Source organism: Schistocerca gregaria, chromosome X (assembly GCF_023897955.1).
Source record: "Schistocerca gregaria isolate iqSchGreg1 chromosome X, iqSchGreg1.2, whole genome shotgun sequence".
Classification (NCBI taxonomy): domain Eukaryota; kingdom Metazoa; phylum Arthropoda; class Insecta; order Orthoptera; family Acrididae; genus Schistocerca; species Schistocerca gregaria.
The window spans coordinates 775,776,529-775,796,799 of NC_064931.1; the positions used below are offsets into that span (position 1 = coordinate 775,776,529).

Genomic DNA, 20,271 nt, shown 5'->3' on the forward strand with positions numbered 1-20,271 from the left:
GTCCTACACAATATTAGGCAGGTGTACCAGTTTCTTTGGTTCTTCAGTGTAAATTTATAGTATAAGCATTTTTGTACTTCATACGCGGTTCCTCATATGTGCTGGAACACTGAATTAAATTATTCAGTTTTACTGGTTTTTGGTCAGTTTTCCTATGAAAAAATTTTCTCCTCCTGTCTTTTAGAGGTGTTTATTTTTTTTAATATTCTCCTCATTTATCATAATTTTATGAAACCAATATTGTTAAATTTTTTTTAATGAAAAGAATCTGCAAAAAAAATATCGTGAGAGTACAAGTAATAACTTTTTATCACTACAATATTCTTTTATATAGTAAAGTGTATTGGATTATTGTACAAGTTACTGCAGATTATCAGTTAGGCTACATTATATTTCATGCTTTTCTTATGTTTTACATCTTTTACTTCCAGTATCTAACTTGAAACTGAATTTACCAAAAATGATGGAAGCTAAGAGTACTGCTGTGAAAGCTCTAACAGGAGGTATTGCTCACTTATTCAAGCAAAACAAGGTATGTAGGTCATATTTATAGCATAAAATAATTCAAAATTTGCAGAAATGTTTTCTCTTAAAATTTTAATGTACCCAGTGTCTTAACTGACTTGTGAAAGCTTGGCTTTCCAGGTTCAGTTACTGAGTGGGCATGGGAAAATAACTGGACAAAATGAAGTTACTGTGATAAAAGCGGACAACTCTACAGAAATTGTGAAAGCCAAAAATATAATTATTGCAACAGGATCAGAAGTGACTCCATTTCCAGGAATAAATGTAAGTATTTTTGAGAACAATATAATTAATGGTAATTGATACATACTGTAAAGCATGCAGCTGTCATTTAGGCAACAATATCATAAAGTTTTGTGGGTTGTTGTTGTTGATGATGATTATATGCTGCTGCTGCTGCTGCTGCTGCTCTACTAAAGGCAGTGCACCACTACATCACTACGAACTAAAAGCTGTTCTGCTGTAATTGTAAACCTGACATTTCATAGAGGAAAAATACCAGGGTCCTGGTGTTTCATCTGGAATGTACCATTATCTGAACAACTCTTAACTGTATGATGGGCAACAAACTGTTCCATGTGTGTCAGTATAATTAGCTATAGGGAAGGAATATGTCTCATTCAGGCTGTGGGGTGACATTGGTTGAGAGGTTCCAGACAAAACTTAAGATGTGAAGTAAAAACTTGCATGTAGAAAATATTCAGTTTTGGGATATCTATGTGAAGAAACAAAACTTCTTAAATTCCAATACATTATAAAAGACATATTGCAATGTGTGTGCCCTACAGCATAGAAAGAGACATCAGATACACATGCTATAATAACAGCATTATAAATTTACCAAGAAGCTGAGTGCTCTGTTGTACCTTCAAACACCACCATGCTTTTCAGTGAAAATAATGACTAAACAGCATCAAAGATCAATTATATGTGGACTCTTCAGTTAAATTTAAAGGAAGCTTACATTTTGCCAAAATGTTATTTCTACTGTACTACATGCCCAACAGTATTTATTTAAATGTTTGTTATGGAATAGGAGAAGTTGTCCAGAAAAACTGATATCGGATTAGATTGAAAATTTGCTTTGCTACCTGTCAGACATTGTCTTATTTGGCAATGAATCACAGAGTGATTAGTAACAGAGGTAATTTTCTAGTTTTGTAGCTGAGAAGTCACTATTTTTGTGATTTGTTTGAAAAAACATATCTCTGAAATCCAAATCTCCTGCTAGGTAACATGTAATCCTATGTTGTCACATTATGCACTGTAATGTGTTTAGTTCCTCCTTGGTGTGCTGACAGCAAGGTGGAATGAAAAGTTTGCTGGCTAAATGAGGCTGTTTGGACTAGCTGAGAAGGCTGATGACATGCGTGTCAGATTAAATTATAAAAAGTCAGTGCCTTACTCACTTGCTACTTCATTAAAATTTATAACAGGTTTTGGCTTTGCAGCCATCATCGGCTCTAAAAATGAGAAAACAGAAACAGAAACAAAAACACATCAGTATATCAGTCCATTCGCATGAATGGACACAGGCAGACAGTGTTTGTTGGTAATGAGGATCACCCTGTGGCTAAACATGCCTTGGTGCACGGCCAGCACATCTTGGCACAGTGTTACACCGTCCAAGTTATCTGGATACTTCCCTCCAACACCAACCTATCCGAACTCCGGAGATGGGAACTCGCCCTTCAGTATATCCTCTCTTCTCGATATCCGCCAGGCCTCAACCTCCGCTAATTTCAAGTTGCCGCCACTCATACCTCACCTGTCTTTCAACAACTTCTTTGCCTCTGTACTTCCGCCTCAACTGACATCTCTGCCCTTACTCTTTGCCTAAATATGTCTGCTTGTGTCTGTGTATGTGCGGATGGATATGTGTGCATGTGTGTGTGTGCGCGAGTGTACACCTGTCCTTTTTTTCCCCCTAAGGGAAGTCTTTCCGCTCCCGGGATTGGAATGACTCCTTACCCTCTCCCTTAAAACCCACATCCTTTCGTCTTTCCCTCTCCTTCCTGAAGAAGCAACCATCTGTTGCGAAAGCTAGTAATTCTGTGTGTGTGTTTGTGTGTTTTGTTCATTGTGCCTGTCTGCCGGCGCTTTCCCGCTTGGTAAGTCTTGGAATCTTTCTTTTCAGTATAACAGTAGATTTGTAAAACAAGAAAAAGGATATTAAACGTGTGATAAAATGAAAAAGTTACCTAAAATTACAGAAGCAAGAAGCCAGCATGTAGTCAGTACATAAAAAACAAGAGCAGGGAGTGCATATTTATAGACTAAATAAAGTTTACAATGATCAGCACTAGTAAAATGGTCGCAGACAGTTAAAAGTACTGTATGTGTGTATAACAACATACAAAAAGAATTGTTTATATTAGAATACATCAAACTGAATATGTTCTGTATATTTCTAAATTGAGAGATAATCCGTGTATTTAAAAGTAGATAAGAGAGAAATTTTTTAAGTAAGGGCCTTTTCATAAAAAAAATGACTTTTTATTTTCAGTTATATTTCCACATAAGATAAAAGAATATAATGTAATGAATAAGATAAAAGTTAAAATAACAAAAGAAAGTGCTTGAAGGCTGCATCTATACAGTTGGATCACAAGGCGGTACATAGCATTACAGCTGCCACACAGGTTTATATGTAGTACCATGTAGTATGACATTACATCGAAAGTAAAGATGACTTAAAATTTGCTTGAAATTGAGATATGAATGCAAGGTGACTTCAATATAAACATGAGAAAGTAAATTAAGTCATTAACTCTAACTGTAAGAGTATGTGAAGCTGTCAATTTAACATCAGCACATGGATGAACTTGGGCTAACTGTATCATTGTTTTAGAACAAGTAGCTGATAACAACCATTTCCAGTTGGTGATCAGTTCAGTTGGACAGGAGGACACAGTCCACTCCATGCAAACACAGCCCACACCATTATGGAGCCACCACCAGCTTGCGCAGCGCCTTGTTGATGATGACTTGGGTCCAAGGCTTTCTCAGATCTGAGCCACACTCAAACCCTTCTGTCAGTGCTTACCAACCAAAAACTGTTTTAGTTTGGAAATGTCATTTGCAGTCACAATCACTTTTTCTGTCAGCTTTAGTGACAATGTCGTTTTGTTCTAATAATTTGTTTTTAAAGGTTTTGCCTCTGGATGTATTAATTAAATTGGTTTTTGGTTTGTGAGTGCATTTTATAGGTTTATAGCTACATTGTTTCTTGCATCAGCATCTAGCTTGACCACTGGGGTAACTGTTAATTTCAGCAGTGATTTTCCTAATACTACTGTATGGAGTAGCAGTGTGGCATGTTTTAAATCTTTTCATATTAATTAACGATTGTGTCATTGTTTGATAAGTTGAACACTCTTTCGTGGATGTTGTGTGTAACTATAAAGAGCACCTTTCACGTTTGGCTCCTCTGCGTAACTTGATTTTTTTTTTTTAATGTGTGTGTAGTTGTATCTTGTTTTGTCATCATTCTGTTGTTTCTTTCTTTGACGATAATTGAAGCAAACTGCATTACAGTTTCCTGGGTTTTGTGCATTAAGAATGTGCAGTGAGACACAGCTTAGTCACTTTCTTTTCATAACCTTGTTTGATTGCAGTTTCCTTATTTCTGCTTAGCTATACGTGTGACAAATGAGTCATTTTTAATTGATACACAAGTATATCTTGAAGTAAGAAACAGTTTTTCAAAATTATTTTTATGACTTAACTTTTAATCTTAAAGGAACTGTATAAATCTTCTAAAGGCTGACTCTGCACACGTTTGCAAAATGAGATAATTCGGCCTTGCTCTGGGTGCAAGTGAAGGTTGTATTAGATTAGATTTCAAAGTTCAATGTTTGTCACATGCTAAGTTACTAAAATTGATTAAGAACACATTTATAAACACAATTACAAAACAGCATATGGCAAACACTTAAATGATAATGGCCACATTATGAATGGCATCCAGTCTGATTTAAAAGGTCTGCATCGAGAACAAAAAGTTGCTCTCCCCAGTTTTGTGGATGAAGTTGATTTATGTGCCAGCCAAAAACCAACCACATGAACTGTAAATAAACAATGAGAGCTCCACCACAGCACCTATTTTGACATCTAGAGATTTACTGTGAAAGAGCACTTCTGGATGCTATCTAGGTGCACAGTAACTAGTTGTAATTGTGTCCACATTTGTTATACGAACAATGCTTTACTCCAATGGCCACCTCATGCCCCACCAGTGTCAACACAAGCCAATGGACTGCCAGTGCCATCGCCTGATCGTGAATTAGTCTTTGATGGTCAGCCTAAGCTCATCTGACTGTTGGCGTCACATGTACTTCACCACCTACTCCTACATTCAGAGTAGCTGATTTTTAATTCCATCCTTATACACTGTTTACTTTTTACATGTTTGTTCAAGTTACCTTTCAGTCTTATTTTAAATCTCGCTTACTTTTAATGTAGTGTTCTACAACACATGGTAGCACATACAAGGTAATGTGGCAGCTGTTATGCAGTGTACCATATTTCATGTAATGCATTGATGATCCAACTGTGTCTATACAGTCTTAGTCAATTTTTAATTGTTTTTATGGTTTTAGCGTACCTTACGTAACATATTAAATTCTCTTGTCACGCTTGAAATTAAATGAGCTGATCAACAGCTGTTCATATATTAAATTTAATATCTTTGTTTAAATGTACAGATTAAGCCACATTTTAGAAATTTATAATAGATATTAAGTTCTACATATACTAATGTACACTATATTTATATATACATATACTTTCAACTATCTGTAACTAATATTTTACTAGTTACAATCATTATAAATTTTATTTAGTCTGTATATATGCACCTCCCTGCTTTTGTCCTCTTAGGTATTGATTGTGTGTCCACATCTCGCTGCTTTGATTTTTAGGTAACTTATTTATTTTTTTACTATATTAATCCATGTTTTTTCATATTTTCTCATTATTAGATATGATAATGACTGCAAAGTCAAAACAGGTTATTGATTTCAATAAAATAGCATGTGACCATGACATTGACTTCTATAATTCAGAAATTTGTTAATATGACTAACATTAGAAAACCATATTTACTGACTCAGTTAAGTGACAGCCAGAACCGACCAGACCCCTTTAACTGAGACTAAATGTTAATTTTATGTAACTTAGTGTTGAACATGAAAAGAGAAGTGAAGTTTCTGATCAGTGCAGTTTGTATTGGCTACAATGCTCCAGCACCACAGCAAAAAGAACAAAGTATTTATGCCTGAGATATATTTATGTGGAGCTGATATTGGACACAATCAAATCCGAATCTGAAATCAGGATCAGAACTGAAGTAAGACACTTTGCACGTTTATTAAGAGCAGTAATGTACGGATGAGAATGCAAAACAGAATAGAATGCAAACAACAAATATTCCACAGTATACAAACATCAGAAATTCCAAGAACCTTCCAAAAATGATAAATACCAGATAATTTGCATGATAGTGGCGAGTTCCAGGTTCTGCTGGAGTCCACTTCATGCAGGAAGTGGCCACATGGGTAGTGGGGCTGTTTGGTAGCTACTGGGCAGTTTTTATAGTTTCAAGGATCTTGGGAAAGTGCCGAAAAGGTTTCAGTTTCAAATGGTGCGGGACAAACACAGGAATAGGGTAGACATAAGAACAGTCAATATTGTAGTTGTAGATTGTCATAGCTGTGTTGGAAAAATACCAGAGCTCCCCAAGCACTAAAAGAAAGCATTGAACCTCAAATCGTTAAAAGTACAGAAAGCTGACTAAAGCCAGAAATAAGTTAAGCTGAAATTTTTACAAAGGATCTAACCATGTTCAGAGAAGATAGATTAAATACCACTGATAGTGGAGTGTTTACCTTGTAGTGAAATAGAAGTAGATAGTTCTTGTAAGAGATTATACTTGACAAGTAGAATAAATTCATAATTGGTTTCTTTTACTGACCCCTGTCCAGATAATACAGTTGCTGAACAGCTGAAAGAAAACTTGTCTCATTTCAAATAGGTACGCCACTCATAAAATTATAGTTGGTGGTGGATTCAGTCTGTCCTTCATATGGTGGCAAAAATAGATGATTAAAGCTGACAATAGCCATAAAACATTGTTCAAAATCTTACTGAGTGGCTTCTCAAAAAATTATTTGTAACAACTAGTTCTGGAGCCCACTTAAAGTGTAAATGGTTCTGAAAACAACTTCACCTCCTAGCAACAAATAATCCTGACCATAAAGGAAGTATCATGGTGGATACAGGGATTAATGGCCACAATGTTTTTGTAGCTAGACAAAATATTATAACCAAGTGAAGTGTCGGTTCACTATATGCAATTGTGAAGCACTTTCTGACAACAGTCAGCACCATATGTTGTGATTTTATTATTATTTTATCTTCTTTTGTGCCTTATGGATGAATATTCTAGAGTATACAGACATCAGAATTTTTTAGAATTTACTAGAAGTGAGAGATACAAAATAACAAATAATTGCATGTGGTTGGGTTTGAACTGGTGACCCACAGCCAGCAACACTGCTAGGCCACACTGAATGCAGCATAGCTCATGGAAGCATATTCATTCTTTAAGATTTTCACAGCCTCTAGGAAAACTTCCTTGTTGTTGTTGTTGTTGTTGTTGTTGTTGTTGTTGCTGTTGCTGCGGTGACAGTGGTCTTCAGTCCAAAGCCTGGTTTGATGCAGCTTTCAGCACTAGTGTAGTTTTTGCAAGCCTCTTCATCTTAGCATAACTATTGCAACCTACCTCCATTCAAACCTGCTTACTGTATTTGTCTCTTGGTGGCACTCTACAATTTTTACCCCTGACACTTCCTCCCAATACTTAATTGATGATTCATTGTTATCTCAGAATATTGTATCAACCAATTCCATCTTTGTCAAGTTGTGCCACAAATTAAGTAGAATGCCCAATTCTGTTCAGTAGTTCCTCATTAGTTATGCATTCTACATGCCTAATCAGCAGCATTCTTCTGTAGCACCATATTTCTGAGCCTCTTCTTGTCAGAACTCCTTTTTATCCAGGTTTCCACTTCGTATGAGGTCACACTCCAGAAAAGACTACCAAACAGAGTAACAAATTCCCCCCCCCCCCCCTCTCCCTCTCCCTCTCCCTCTCCCTCTCTCTCTCTCTCTCTCTCTCTCTCTCTCTCTCTCTCTCTCTCTCTCTCTCTCTCTCTCTCTCTCTGAAATGCTTTCCTTGGTGTACCAATCTGGATTTTGCATCGTTTCTACTTTCGCCGTCATCATTTATATTTAATGTCCAAATATCAAAATTCATCTGCTGTTTTTAGTGTCCCACTTCATCTAGTTTCTTCAGCAATACCTGATTTGACTGCATTCTATTACCCCTGTTTTGCTTGTGTTGTTATATTCTCCTTTCAAGATACTGTCCATTTCATTCAATTGATGTTCCAAGTCCATTTCTATCTCGTAACAGAATTATGTCATTGACAAACCTTAGAGTTTTTTGTCTTCTCCCTAATCTTGTCTCCCAAACTTTTCTTTGGCTTTATTGCTGGTTGTTCAAATATTGTTATTGTGGTGGTCAATATTTTCTCCTTGCTGTATTATTTGCTGCTGTTGTTCAGCTGCAGTTACTTTATTTTCTGGCTTGGTGTCTTCTGCAAGTATCTGATGAAAGCTAGCCTTCTTGGAGCAGTGTGAGATTGAGCATTCGCGCAAGGGATCCCAGATACTACTTACAAAATGCATACCTTCCAAGATCATAACCTTCCTGATTGTAGAATGAAAATAAGCCAACCTCTTCTGTACAGGAGTCTTCCTGTATTTTTGTTTCTGGCATTTTATAATGCTTTGGTCAAGTGGCTGAAAGTGGCTTGTCCAACTGGGAGGAAAAATACTATGTTTATGTTACTAGATATAATGTATTTTGGGTATGTGCTGCACACTGGATTATTTTCATATTTATAATGCTCAACCTTGCATCCCAGGCACACAGGAATTGTTTTGAGTATACTGTATTTACTCGAATCTAAGCCGAACCTGAAATTTGAGACTCGAAATTCATGGGGGGAGAAAAGTTTTAGGCTGCACCTCCAAATCGAAACAAAGTTGGTCCATAGTAATACGAGACACAATTTAGGTCGAATGAATGACGGTACAGTTACAGTAGTTTGGTTCGAGTCGTAAGCTTAGCAGTTAAGCTTTACCAGGCAGCCATTGCTATGCGTCAGGTCCTCCGTCCGTATTTATACGGGTACCCTTCTTTTTTCACGTGGTTTGTCTGGTTTGAATCAATTGCTTATTTTGCTTTGATCTGATAAGTGCCGTCTTCTTTGTTATAGGTGTTTACGTCACTCTAAGCTGAAAATGCATTACTGTACTGTGTCATGCACTGTTTGTCGCATTCTGATAGTGCATGTTTACAGCCTGTTGCCGCTGTGCGTGCTACCGCCGCTTAAAAAAAGAGAGAGGAATCTTCTCATTAGCGAAACAATGACAAGAGACCGCTATTTGTTGTTACTTACACTGCTGCTTTCTTTGATAATGATCATCAAGAACCAAATAATGGACTGCATATGATATCACATGGTCTGAATGAGAGTTAAGCGAAAATTTTTCTCCGTTTGAAAATCTGTTCAGCCGCTTTCTTAGTACATCAAATTCTGCACAGAAATTGGTCATCTTAGATTTAAAAATCTAGTCAGTTGCCGTGCTTCGTTTCTGACTGTATCACTATTAGGCATAACAATAATACGAATATAAACATGACACGATACGTATATTCTTCCTTGTTTGCTGTTGCCTCATTCTAGTTTCTAAGTTTATTAGGCAGGCAGGATTTAAATGAGATAGCAGCAAACACGAAAGAATACATGACAAAATATTTATATTCGTATTATTCTTATGGTGACGAGAATACTGCATGTGATTCACATTTCATCAGGTTCCTTGAAATTCTGCTACATTCGAAGATGAACAATACGGAATTTGTAGTTACTTCGTTGGATAATGTATGAAAATGCAGTAGTCGAAACTTGGGGTGGAGAAAAAAAGGCTCGTCTTCCACCCCCCCCTTTTTTTTTTCTGACACAGGTTTTGGCGCCAGTATTTATCTTTGTGCCTACAAAGCATGCCTGTGTAGCACTACATATATTCGACAACAGAAGTTAGTTGTGGCGGCACCTACCAACATTTTTCAGAACTTCCGTTTGCTTTGCACTCGATTCTAAGCTGCAGGTGGTTTTTTGGATTACAAAAACCGGAAAAAAAGTGCGGGTTAGATTCAAGTAAATACGGTATTTGTTGTTACCAATGTGTTTTCACATTAGACATATATTGACATTGAAACATCTGCATATTTTTTAAAATATTGTGGCCTCTTCACCTTTGCAGTTGTTAGCAGCACCAACTTTTCTGTTCCATTTTATTTATTTTTTTGCCTTACAATATAATGAAACAGTTAAGCCTCCTTTTATGAAATTTTCTGCTGTGCCATCTCTCTTCTGAACTCCTGAGGTTTATCAGGGAGAACGTGAAAAAATAAGCCCATTTCATCTGCATTAAAAATATCATTGTGACTGTACTTTCCTATGATTGAAGGAAGAGTATTTTTCCATGACTGATCATTGTCAGTGTTCACCTTTTCTGGCACACCCTGAACATATTTATAAGCTAGATTGTCTTTCTTATGAACCTTTTAATCCAACCGTTGGATTCCTTGAAATCTGAGAGTCCAAAATTTCGTGCTAAATATATTGCTTTAGTACAAACCACTGTACCATCAGGTGGAATATTTGAAGCACAAGATTGTTTTGTCTATTTCAGTTGCAAGTTTTCCAGTTCTGGAAACTATCACTTACTCATTTCTGATTGCAGTTTCCTCATTTCAAACATGGTGCTTAAATTATTTTTGTTACTTGCTATCTGTTGTATTTATTGGTGATGGAGGAATGTTCAGTTTTTGTACAATATCAGCTCGCATAATGTGTGGATTTTTGTCCACCTCCTGAGTAGTGTTTCACTTTTCTTTGTTTATTAACTGTCTCACTATCTCTCTATCCATTGTGTACTGCTGCATAGTTCAGTGCAAAAAAAAAAAAAAAGACTGAGTCAAATGCTAAACTTGAACAAAGGAGACCAGTGACTGAATGACATGCTGTTCAGTTTGTTTGGCCACTAGATGTTGTTGGAGCTACTGCAGATCTATGTAAACTACTCCCACTTATTGTTTTTGCCATACCAGATGCTCTGTATGCTTGCAAAGTTACCAGCACTGAATAGCACTGTCTCCCTGAGTATCCTACTCTAACTGTTGTAATCGCAACTGGCGTTGCCGAGAACGAAAGTGCGGTGGAACCAAACAGGAGCGGCCCATGAACAAACAAAACGAATGGAGAAGGACAGACAGGAACGACGATGGACAAGAATGACGACGGACGATCAAGCAAGACCTAACGGACAACAACACGCTAATAGAAACAGGGTCACAAGCGAAACCTCGTGAATCCACAATATCCACTCAGACACGGAAACTAAGTAAACACGCTGTTTGTAGGCGAGATGTCGATAGACTAACGCGAATATCAGACTGCCTGCTGAGCAAGAGGCAGGCCTTGAAATACCTGATAGAACACGTTGCTATTAGCCACTGGGACCACGTGCTCCAGCATGGCGCCCTCACGTTATACGCAGGCCAGGAGCGTGCATGCAAACACAGCTTACGGCACGACGGCTGGAGAGACCTCTAATGGTAATAGAGGTTCATGCTGTCTGGTGCAGATTCGAAACCCGTGGCGCTCGGTACCAGACTAATCACTCTCGCAACTCTTGGCGGCAAAACAGGCAGCAGCCAAATAGTGCTGGTATCACTATATTTGACTGCACTACGTGGGTAGGAATAACACACAAATGAGTCAGTTTAACATGTGTGTAATTCAGTTGGACTTCCAAAAAATGGATGTACTGTGTGAAAAAATGGGGTAATGAATGACATAGTGAGAAGATTCTCTGTGTATGCTTTCACACCCTGTATTTTACTCCCTGCTACCTTCAGGTCGAGGCAACTTTGTCAGAAGATTTCTCTAAGTCTACAAATGCTATTAACACAAGTTTGCCTTTCTTTAACTTATCTTCTAATAGTCAACATTGCCTCAGACATTGCTATATTTCACTGGAATCCAAACTGATCTTTGCTGGGGTCAGCATTTATCAGTTTTTCCATTCTTCTGTAAATAGGCAAAAGTATCAGGCATCAGTATTTTGCAGCCATGACTTATTAAACTGCTAGTTTCACAATATTCACACCTGCCTGCATCTGATTTCATTGTAATTATTACATATTTTAAGTCTGAGGTTATTTACCCTGTCCTGTACATCTTGCACACCAGGTGGAATAGTTTTGTCTTGCCTGGCTCTCCCAATTTCTGAGGGAGTGTCATCTGCTGCAGCCACCTTTTTTCAACTTAAAAGTATTTCAGCACTCTCTCAAATTATTCTTGCGTTATCATATTTACCATCTTATCTTCATCTTACATACTCTTCTCTTTCTGTAATATTGCCTTCACATTCATTTTCCTTGTATAGCACCGAGCGAGGTGGTGCAGTGGTTAGCACACTGGACTCTCATTCGGGAGGACGATGGTTCAATCCCGTTTCCGGCCATCCTGATTTAGGTTTTCCGTGATTTCCCTAAATCGTTTCAGGCAAATGCCGGGATGGTTCCTTTGAAAGGGCATGGCCGATTTCCTTCCCAATCCTTCCCTAACCCGAACTTCTGCTCAGTCTCTAATGACCTCATTGTCGACGGGACGTTAAACACTAACCACCACCACCTTGTATAGCCCCCCCCCCCCCCCCTCTCTCTCTCTCTCTCTCTCTCTCTCTCTCTCTCTCTCTCTCTCTCTCTCTCTCTCTCTCTCTCTCTCTCTCTCCCTCCCCCCCCCCCCCCTATATATATATATGTGTGTGTGTGTGTGTGTGTGTGTGTGTGTGTGTGTGACTTACCAAACGAAAGTGCTGTTAGGTCGATAGACACACAGACCTGCCAGCGCTTTCGTTTGGGAAGTCACATCATCTTTGTTTTCAGATATTTTTCCCACGTGGAATGTTTCCCTCCTATGCTTCATACTGGTTTTCCATCTGAGCTTTTGATATTCATGCAGCTGCTTTTCTTTCCTCCAAAGATCTCGTTAATTTTCCTATAGGTGGGACCTGTCTTTCCCCTAGTTATATGTACCTCAATGGCTTTGCATGTGTTCTCCAGCCGTTCATGCTTAGCCATTTTGCACATTGACAATCTTGTTTCTGACATCTGTATTACCTATCGCCTGCTTCATTTTGATATTTTCTCCTTTCATCAATTAAATTGAATATGTCTTGTGATAGCCAAAGATTTCTACTACACTTTGTCTTAGCTATTTTACGTTTTGTCTTTAGTTTTAATCTGCGGTTTATAGCCAATATTTTATAGTAAAGAGTCCATATCTGCCCCAGGAAATGTTAAAACCAGGTTAAGAAATTATGTTAACTGTATATAATCAGTCCAAAACCTTTGAGTGTGGCCAGGTCTTTTTCACTTATACAGTCTTCTTTCATGATTCTTAAACCTTCTGTTAGTGTTCATTAAATTATGCTCTGTATAGAACTGTACCAGTCCATAGTCTATTTTCCTTTATCTTCCTTTTCCAATTATCAAATTGCAGTCCCCCCTCTCACAACTAAATTTTTCTCTTCCAGGACTAACTGAATAATTACTTTTACCTCATCATACATTATTTCAATCTCTTCATCTGTGGCTTTGACACACAAACATGCAGTACTATGAGGGTATTGTCTTTGTATCCGTCTTCGCTACAATAATGTGTTCACTATCATTATGTTGTTCATATTAGCTTATCTACATTCATATTTTCTTATTCCTTATTATACATGCTCCTACATCACCCCTTGATTTTCCATTGATAACTCTGCACTAACCGGACCAAAAGTCCTGTTCTTCCTGCCACAACAAATGCCTACTTATCCGATTAAGAGATATATCATAGCATCCTCCAACCCATAGAATCCAAATCTTGTTTTTCGTGTTGGCAACAACCTTCTGAGTAGTGCCCCTGTCCTGCCCCCAGAGCTCTGAATATTTTAGCAAAGAGGATGCTATTGTCAGTAAGCCATACAGTAGAGCTGTATACCCTCAGTAATAATAGCTGTTGTAGTTTACCATTGGTTTCAGACAGTCAGCAGTGCCATGCTGGTTAATGTTACAAGGCCAGCTCAGTCAATCATTGACACTGTTGCCCCTACAACTACTGAAACACTGCTGCCTGTCTTCTGGAACCACAGGTTAGTGTGGCGTCTCCAGACATCCCTCTGCTGTGGTTGCTCCTATGCTGTGGTTATCTGTGTTGCTAAGGGACACAAGCAACCTTGGCAACCTTGCCTTGGCAAATTCCATGATTCATGGGAGGACTTCCAAATATATTGTAGTTGTTGATAATCCCCCTGTAATATGAGTAGTAGTTTCCCAGCCATTTTTATACTGTTTGATCTGCCTTATCATCCAACATTGTAATTCATTCAAACAATGCCTAATTGGCCTTAAAAAAGACCTATGGGTCACTTTCATTCAGTATGCCTACAAAATCTGACCACTGTGTCATTCCTTTTTTAATGACTTGAGAACAGTGTCATTTTAAAGGCATAGGTTTACAGCCCTTGTTACATTTTTATGTAGAGAATCATACATTGCATCCAGAAGATTTCAACACACACACACACACACACACACACACACAGACAGAGAGAGAGAGAGAGAGAGAGAGAGAGAGAATAACATCATCTCCTTGTGCCCATATACGTAAATGAGATTCCAGCAGCACGTAACATGTTTTTCTTCAAGGTGCTCTGTTTTTAATATCATTTGTTCAGTTGTGTGATCCATGGTTTATGTGCTTCAGATCACCTGTGAAGTCTGTTACGGCCATTACCTGACAAGTAATGTGTGTGCTGTCATTACTGGTGTATTTCTGTCAAAAGTGTATAGCCTTGGCTAGTGAAAAACTTCACCTGATTCCATCTAACACTCAGGAAAAGCATAAGCAGTTAATTTTGTCAATTTTTTCCCATTGAAGAACTATCTTTATAACATGCTAATCCTTTCGTTTCATAGCCTTATTGATCACTACAGAACATACGATGAGAAAAGTTTGTGTGGAAAAAAAATTTTAAAAAGCTGGATTGACGTATTCGGTGAGTATCAATAGTCATACCACTTTCATCTGCACTCAGTTTCATTCATCTTTTTCAACCACTGTAGCTTTTTCATTACTGTGAAATATGCTAGAGTGATGTGTGTCCTATCTATTACTCTTTCAGGTGGTTGTCCAGTGATTAAAAGCAAGCTAGTGTGTATAAGATATAAATAGGGAAATTAGAAGAATGACTGTTATAAAAATAATGAATGGCAGTCAGGTGAAAAGCAAAGATTGAAGCTTTGAGTCCAGATAAAAGGTAAAAAACTGTAAAATCCCAATATACTGGTGTTGTATCTGGAAAAAGAATAATTAGCACAGTTAAAAGCATTAAAAGTAATGGTGGTATAAGGACCATCATTGAGATTTATAGAGAGAAAATGGAACCTGGATGATAGGTGATTTAAGGAGTGATAAATGAGGTAGAGTAAAGGTTGAAAAAGTGTTTATGGAAGAAGTGCACACAGTTTAGAAGAATGGAATATGCATGTTAGTAAAACTGGATTTACCCATGTGAGACAGATTGGGGGGGGGGGGCAGGAGGACATGGGGGGAGGGTTTAAACCTTCAAATTGTAGAGGGTACTTAGGTAGCCTGGAGTAAATCAGAAACTAAAGTGTGACTAATGAGACACCTAAAATGAACAGGAAGGATAGTGGTGCAGATACAGGAGAACTTCATGTACTGAGTCAAGGAGTGTAATTAAGATGATGAGTGACTTTAGGAAAGGAAAGTTTTTGAGAAATTAAAGTAGAAAGGTCCTGGTGTATACCAGAAGGACTGTCTTTGTCGGGGGGAATATATGGGGATCCAGAGGCTTGCTTATTGTAACAAACGACGTCATAACAATAAGCTCCTGAAATTCACCATCAAATAGTACAAGAAGATACTTCTGCAATGATTTTAGTTTATTTTGTCTTTCTTCTGAAAGATATAGTTAAGTTGCTGTGAATTTACAGTATCTTTAAAACTTTCCTTTATATTATTACTGGATGCTTAAAGGACTCTTATGAAGTTAATCGCAATACTAATTTGCATTGAAATTGATATTCAGAAATTATTGACACTCCGTTCATTGCTCAGCATTAACTCTTTAAAATTTCAGTTTTGGCATTTTAGATTGCATTTTTCACAGCTTGGTGGTATGTATTTGGAAATGGACATTTATGTGCAGTCAGTTGATGTCTGCTGTAAACCATTTTAAAGTTGATAGAAAAAAGTATCTGAAGCACTATAGTGAGGCCATTCTGTCATGGTCCATATGCATTCAACTTTTAACAACCATGTCAGTAGCAAAATAAAATTTGCCATTGGCATAAAGAAAAGGTGCTCGTCAATATCTGAAATAAATAATACAAAACATGAGTCATATCAAGAATGATAGCCAGTATTGTGCAGTACTGTAGGATTTTGTGTTTCATGAAGAGTACCTATCATTTGGTATCATCTGTTTTGGTTATTGATGGGCATAAAACTATGCTGAGATTTCGTCTGAATGCTTCATTCTACTTTTATCGTGGCAACCGTTAAAAGCTGTATACACATGAGCCATGAAATAACACCTCTAGTATAATGCTTGATAAGTTTTCATTGTGTTTACACATGGGCAGGTTAAGTATTTTTGAATCTGTGATTTGTGGCTTTGCGTTTTAGAATTTAAATCTTATCACTATCTGTTCTACACTTGTAAATGCAAAACTGTCATGGAGGTTTTGCGAAAGAGAAAGTATGTAGTTAGGAAAGCTTTTCAACATGCTACATAATTTCATACTTGTGTGTGACTTGCTACTTGAATCAAATGTTTGCCTGTCTCGGAGTGCCTAGGAGAATTATGTATGTTTGGAGCCGGCCGCGGTGGTCTAGCGGTTAAGGCGCTCAGTCCGGAACCGCGCGACTGCTACGGTCGCAGGTTCGAATCCTGCCTCGGGCATGTTAGGTTTAAGTAGTTCTAAGTTCTAGGGGACTGATGACCTTAGCAGTTAAGTCCCATAGTGCTCAGAGCCATTTGAACCAATTACGTTTGGATTTGCACCATTCTTGAGTGTAACAGAAGGCACGATTGCTAGTCAAAAACAATTGTAGCTAAAGCACAAAACTGCTGATTATTGCACTATTATTTCTGGAATTCCTCATTTCACTTTTCTGTCATGGCTTTCCATCTACTTGCCTGTTACTACTTTTAGTGTATTATACCTTTTATTTCCGCTCTTGTCATAGTTTTGCTGTGGTTCTGGATCAGTCCTGTTGAAGTGAGTAACCTCCATGTCAGTGTGTAATATAGTGTATCCAATTGTCACTTCGCTGTCCCCAAATTCCTGTTGTTCTCTTACATGAGTCACGGTGGCCCGATTTCTGAGTTGTTTACCAGTCCCTCCCCTCGTATAATCCAGTTTTTCTATGGTGCTTAACAGGAAGAAATGTAACCCCGAAGCTTCGGATTTCATATTGTTTACTTACGCTAAAACTTTTATTTTGTTCTGAAAGTGGATCTGTTCTGGCAATACTTTTCCATTGTTATTAAATTTTTAATTTTTTTTTCAAAGTAGCTTGTAAATGAAAGCTCACTTTACTGAGTTATAGCTTGTATTAATTGTGTTACCACTGCCTACTGAAATACCTCACTTTGTTCTTAAAACATGATATTTGTGCTATACTATGAAATAGCCTGATTCGAGAATGTGTGTTCCGTGATTGGGGATAGGAACAGTGTCTTGGATAAGTAAGGGAAGACAAGCCTAATTTATCCCAAGATACATGTGAAAGAATATGAATCTATAGCACAAATAAAATATTAGCTATTTGTATTTTGTATGGAAATCAAGGTGCCTATAATAGGCTGTCTCCAAAACTGGATTAATCAATAGTTAAAATCTGCTTCATTTAAATGTGGGCTGTCACCTGATGATGAATTTTGTTGCACACTCCTTACACTGGCACAAATTTCTACATGGCATTAAACCATTTGAAAATCTGCTACTTGTGCAAGCTTATGCCTTTGATGATGATTAAACTATATGTGCTCCGCAGGGTGTATGGTATTGGAAAATATTGTTCCTACAGTCCACATTTAAAATGAGAAGGTGCACATTCTTGCATATTAAAGCTCTGAAATGGTGGCAGCTAGTGTCATTATGCCAAACAGTAACTTTTAAGTTAACACCAGATGCAGTACTGCAAGTACTTTTTTTGCAGATTCATGTTATGCATCTGATTACTGCAAAAACCAAATGCAGTTTTCCATGACTAGGCTACCAATATTCCTTATGTAATACACTACAAGCTGTTCCACTCAACACTTACTTGCCTTTCCTTTTTATTTTGTCTGTTCACATTGTCCAGGTTGTAATCTACATTGTTTTTTCTGTTAGCTCATACTAGTGATAAGTGTTAAAATCAAATACTTTGATCTTTTACATTGGACATTCGTACAACTGTGATGACATTTTGTCTCAGATGTCAGCTTCACACTTTAGCAGAACTTCGTGCACTCTCAAATTTCATTTTGTAGGTAGAGGTTTTTATATCTTCTTTCTTCATATCACATAATACTCTGTTACACATACACATTTAAAAATGTTATCATGATGTTCTTGTATTTTGTTCAACAGCTATTTTGATTTTCAGATAGATGAAGAAAGAATTGTCTCATCTACAGGGGCATTGTCTCTGAAGGAAGTTCCACAGAGATTAGTCTTGATTGGTGCTGGTGTAATTGGTTTAGAGTTGGTAAGTATTCAAGCTATTCAGAAAAATGTTCTGAACACTACCTCAGAGTCTACATTAATTACCGATTTATTTTCAGGGATCTGTTTGGTCAAGGTTGGGTGCAGAGGTAACTGCTGTGGAATTTCTTCCTTCTGTTGGCGGTGCAGGAATAGATGGAGAAGTTTCTAAAATGTTCCAGAGGATATTGACAAAGCAAGGTCTAAAATTCAAGCTGGGAACAAAAGTTACTGGTGCTGCTGTCCAGGGAAATGTAATTAAAGTCAGTGTTGAAAATGTCAAAGACTCTTCTAAAAAGGAGGAGGTAAGTGTTTAAATGAAAGAGAAAGTTCTGATTTCTGTATACAGCTGTTCCACCACAGAAAGCCCATTACTTGCTACAAGTTGTATTTTGTATGTAATATTGAAATTTATAACAGCCACAATCTTTTTTAATTTTGAATATTCAGTGTCATATAAGAAAAGAAGAAAGGCTTCTCCCTTTGCAGAAAGTAGAGGTTTTTTATATAAAAAAGTTAAGAATGACTACTTCCTGTATTCGAATGAATTGCAGAGAGTAAATTGTGGGAGCACCGTCCAGCTGAGAAAAGACCACCCTCTAAAAAATTATCAAGTGCATAATGGGTGAAAATGTATCTAATCTCTCTCTTATTGAGAATTACAAAGATAGCTCCTGATTGGAAGATAAAAAATCACTTGTTTTAATTTGTGAGGTTTAGATGTAATTAGTTAATTTGTGTCTCTGTGTTCCTCCAGCAGTTTCTTGTCACACCAGTTTTCAGTTACCCTCTCCTCTTCTGTGTCTCGTTTAGGGTTAACCTGCACAATTATTTTCAATTGTTATTTTCTTTCCATCATAACAGCAAGTAAAAGCTAATACCTGTCACAAAGGTTGGACATGGGTTTCAAAGTAACCATACACAAAGTTTGACTTTTTAAAATTGTGATGAGCAGCTGTAAAAATATTTAGTTATGCAGATGTATGTTAATTTTTCTCCTATGTGCATAGAGATTGGAGTTCTCTGATGTATTTATTGGGAAGGGTTGCATTTTTGTAGAATCAAGGTCATATCAATGAGGCAGCTTGTCCAATGACATCAGTGTAACATGGCCAGCATTTACAAAAATGACTGGACATGGAAGAGGACAATACACTGAGTTGACAAAAGTCATGGGATAGCACCTAATATCATGTTGTACCTCCTTTTGCCTGCAGTAGTGCAGCAACTTGCTGTTGCATGGACTCAGTAGGTTGTTGAAAGTCCCCTGCAGAAATATTGAGCCATGCTGTCTTTATAGCCATCCATAATTGTTAAACTGTTGCAGGTGCATGATTTTCTGCATGACCTGACCTCTCTCTTACATTTTATAAATGTTTGATGGGATTCATGTCTTGTAATCTGGGTGGCCAATTCATTCACTCAAATTGTCTTGAATGTTCTTCAATCAATCACAAACAATTGTGGCCTGTTGACATGGCCCATTGTGATCCATAAAACTCCATCATAGTTTGGGAGCAAGTAGCCAAACACAACCATTTCCAGCCCATGATCAGTTCAGTTGGACCAGAGGGGACAGCACATTCCATGTAAACACAGCCCCCCACTGTTAAGGAGCTGCCACCAGCTTGCATAGTGACTTGTCAACTTGGGTCTGTGGCTTTGTAGAGTCTGAACCAAACTCAAAAACCCTACCATCAGCTCTTACCAAATGAAATTGAGACTCATTTGACTAGACCATAGTTTTCCAATCCTCTAGCGTCCAACCGGTATAG

At 37.6% G+C, this 20,271-nt stretch overlaps 1 protein-coding gene across 5 annotated transcripts in view; it reads left to right on the plus strand.

The window, feature by feature from the left end:
• LOC126297520 (dihydrolipoyl dehydrogenase, mitochondrial-like) overlaps positions 1-20,271 on the plus strand; it is a 50,146-nt gene that overhangs the window by 18,846 nt on the left and 11,029 nt on the right. For all 5 annotated transcript variants that reach the window (XM_049988412.1, XM_049988409.1, XM_049988410.1 and 2 more), the window contains exons 5-8: positions 432-532; positions 646-789; positions 18,399-18,500; positions 18,577-18,801. In XM_049988412.1, the coding sequence (XP_049844369.1) occupies positions 432-532; positions 646-789; positions 18,399-18,500; positions 18,577-18,801 (572 nt within the window). The remainder of the gene's footprint in view (positions 1-431; positions 533-645; positions 790-18,398; positions 18,501-18,576; positions 18,802-20,271) is intronic.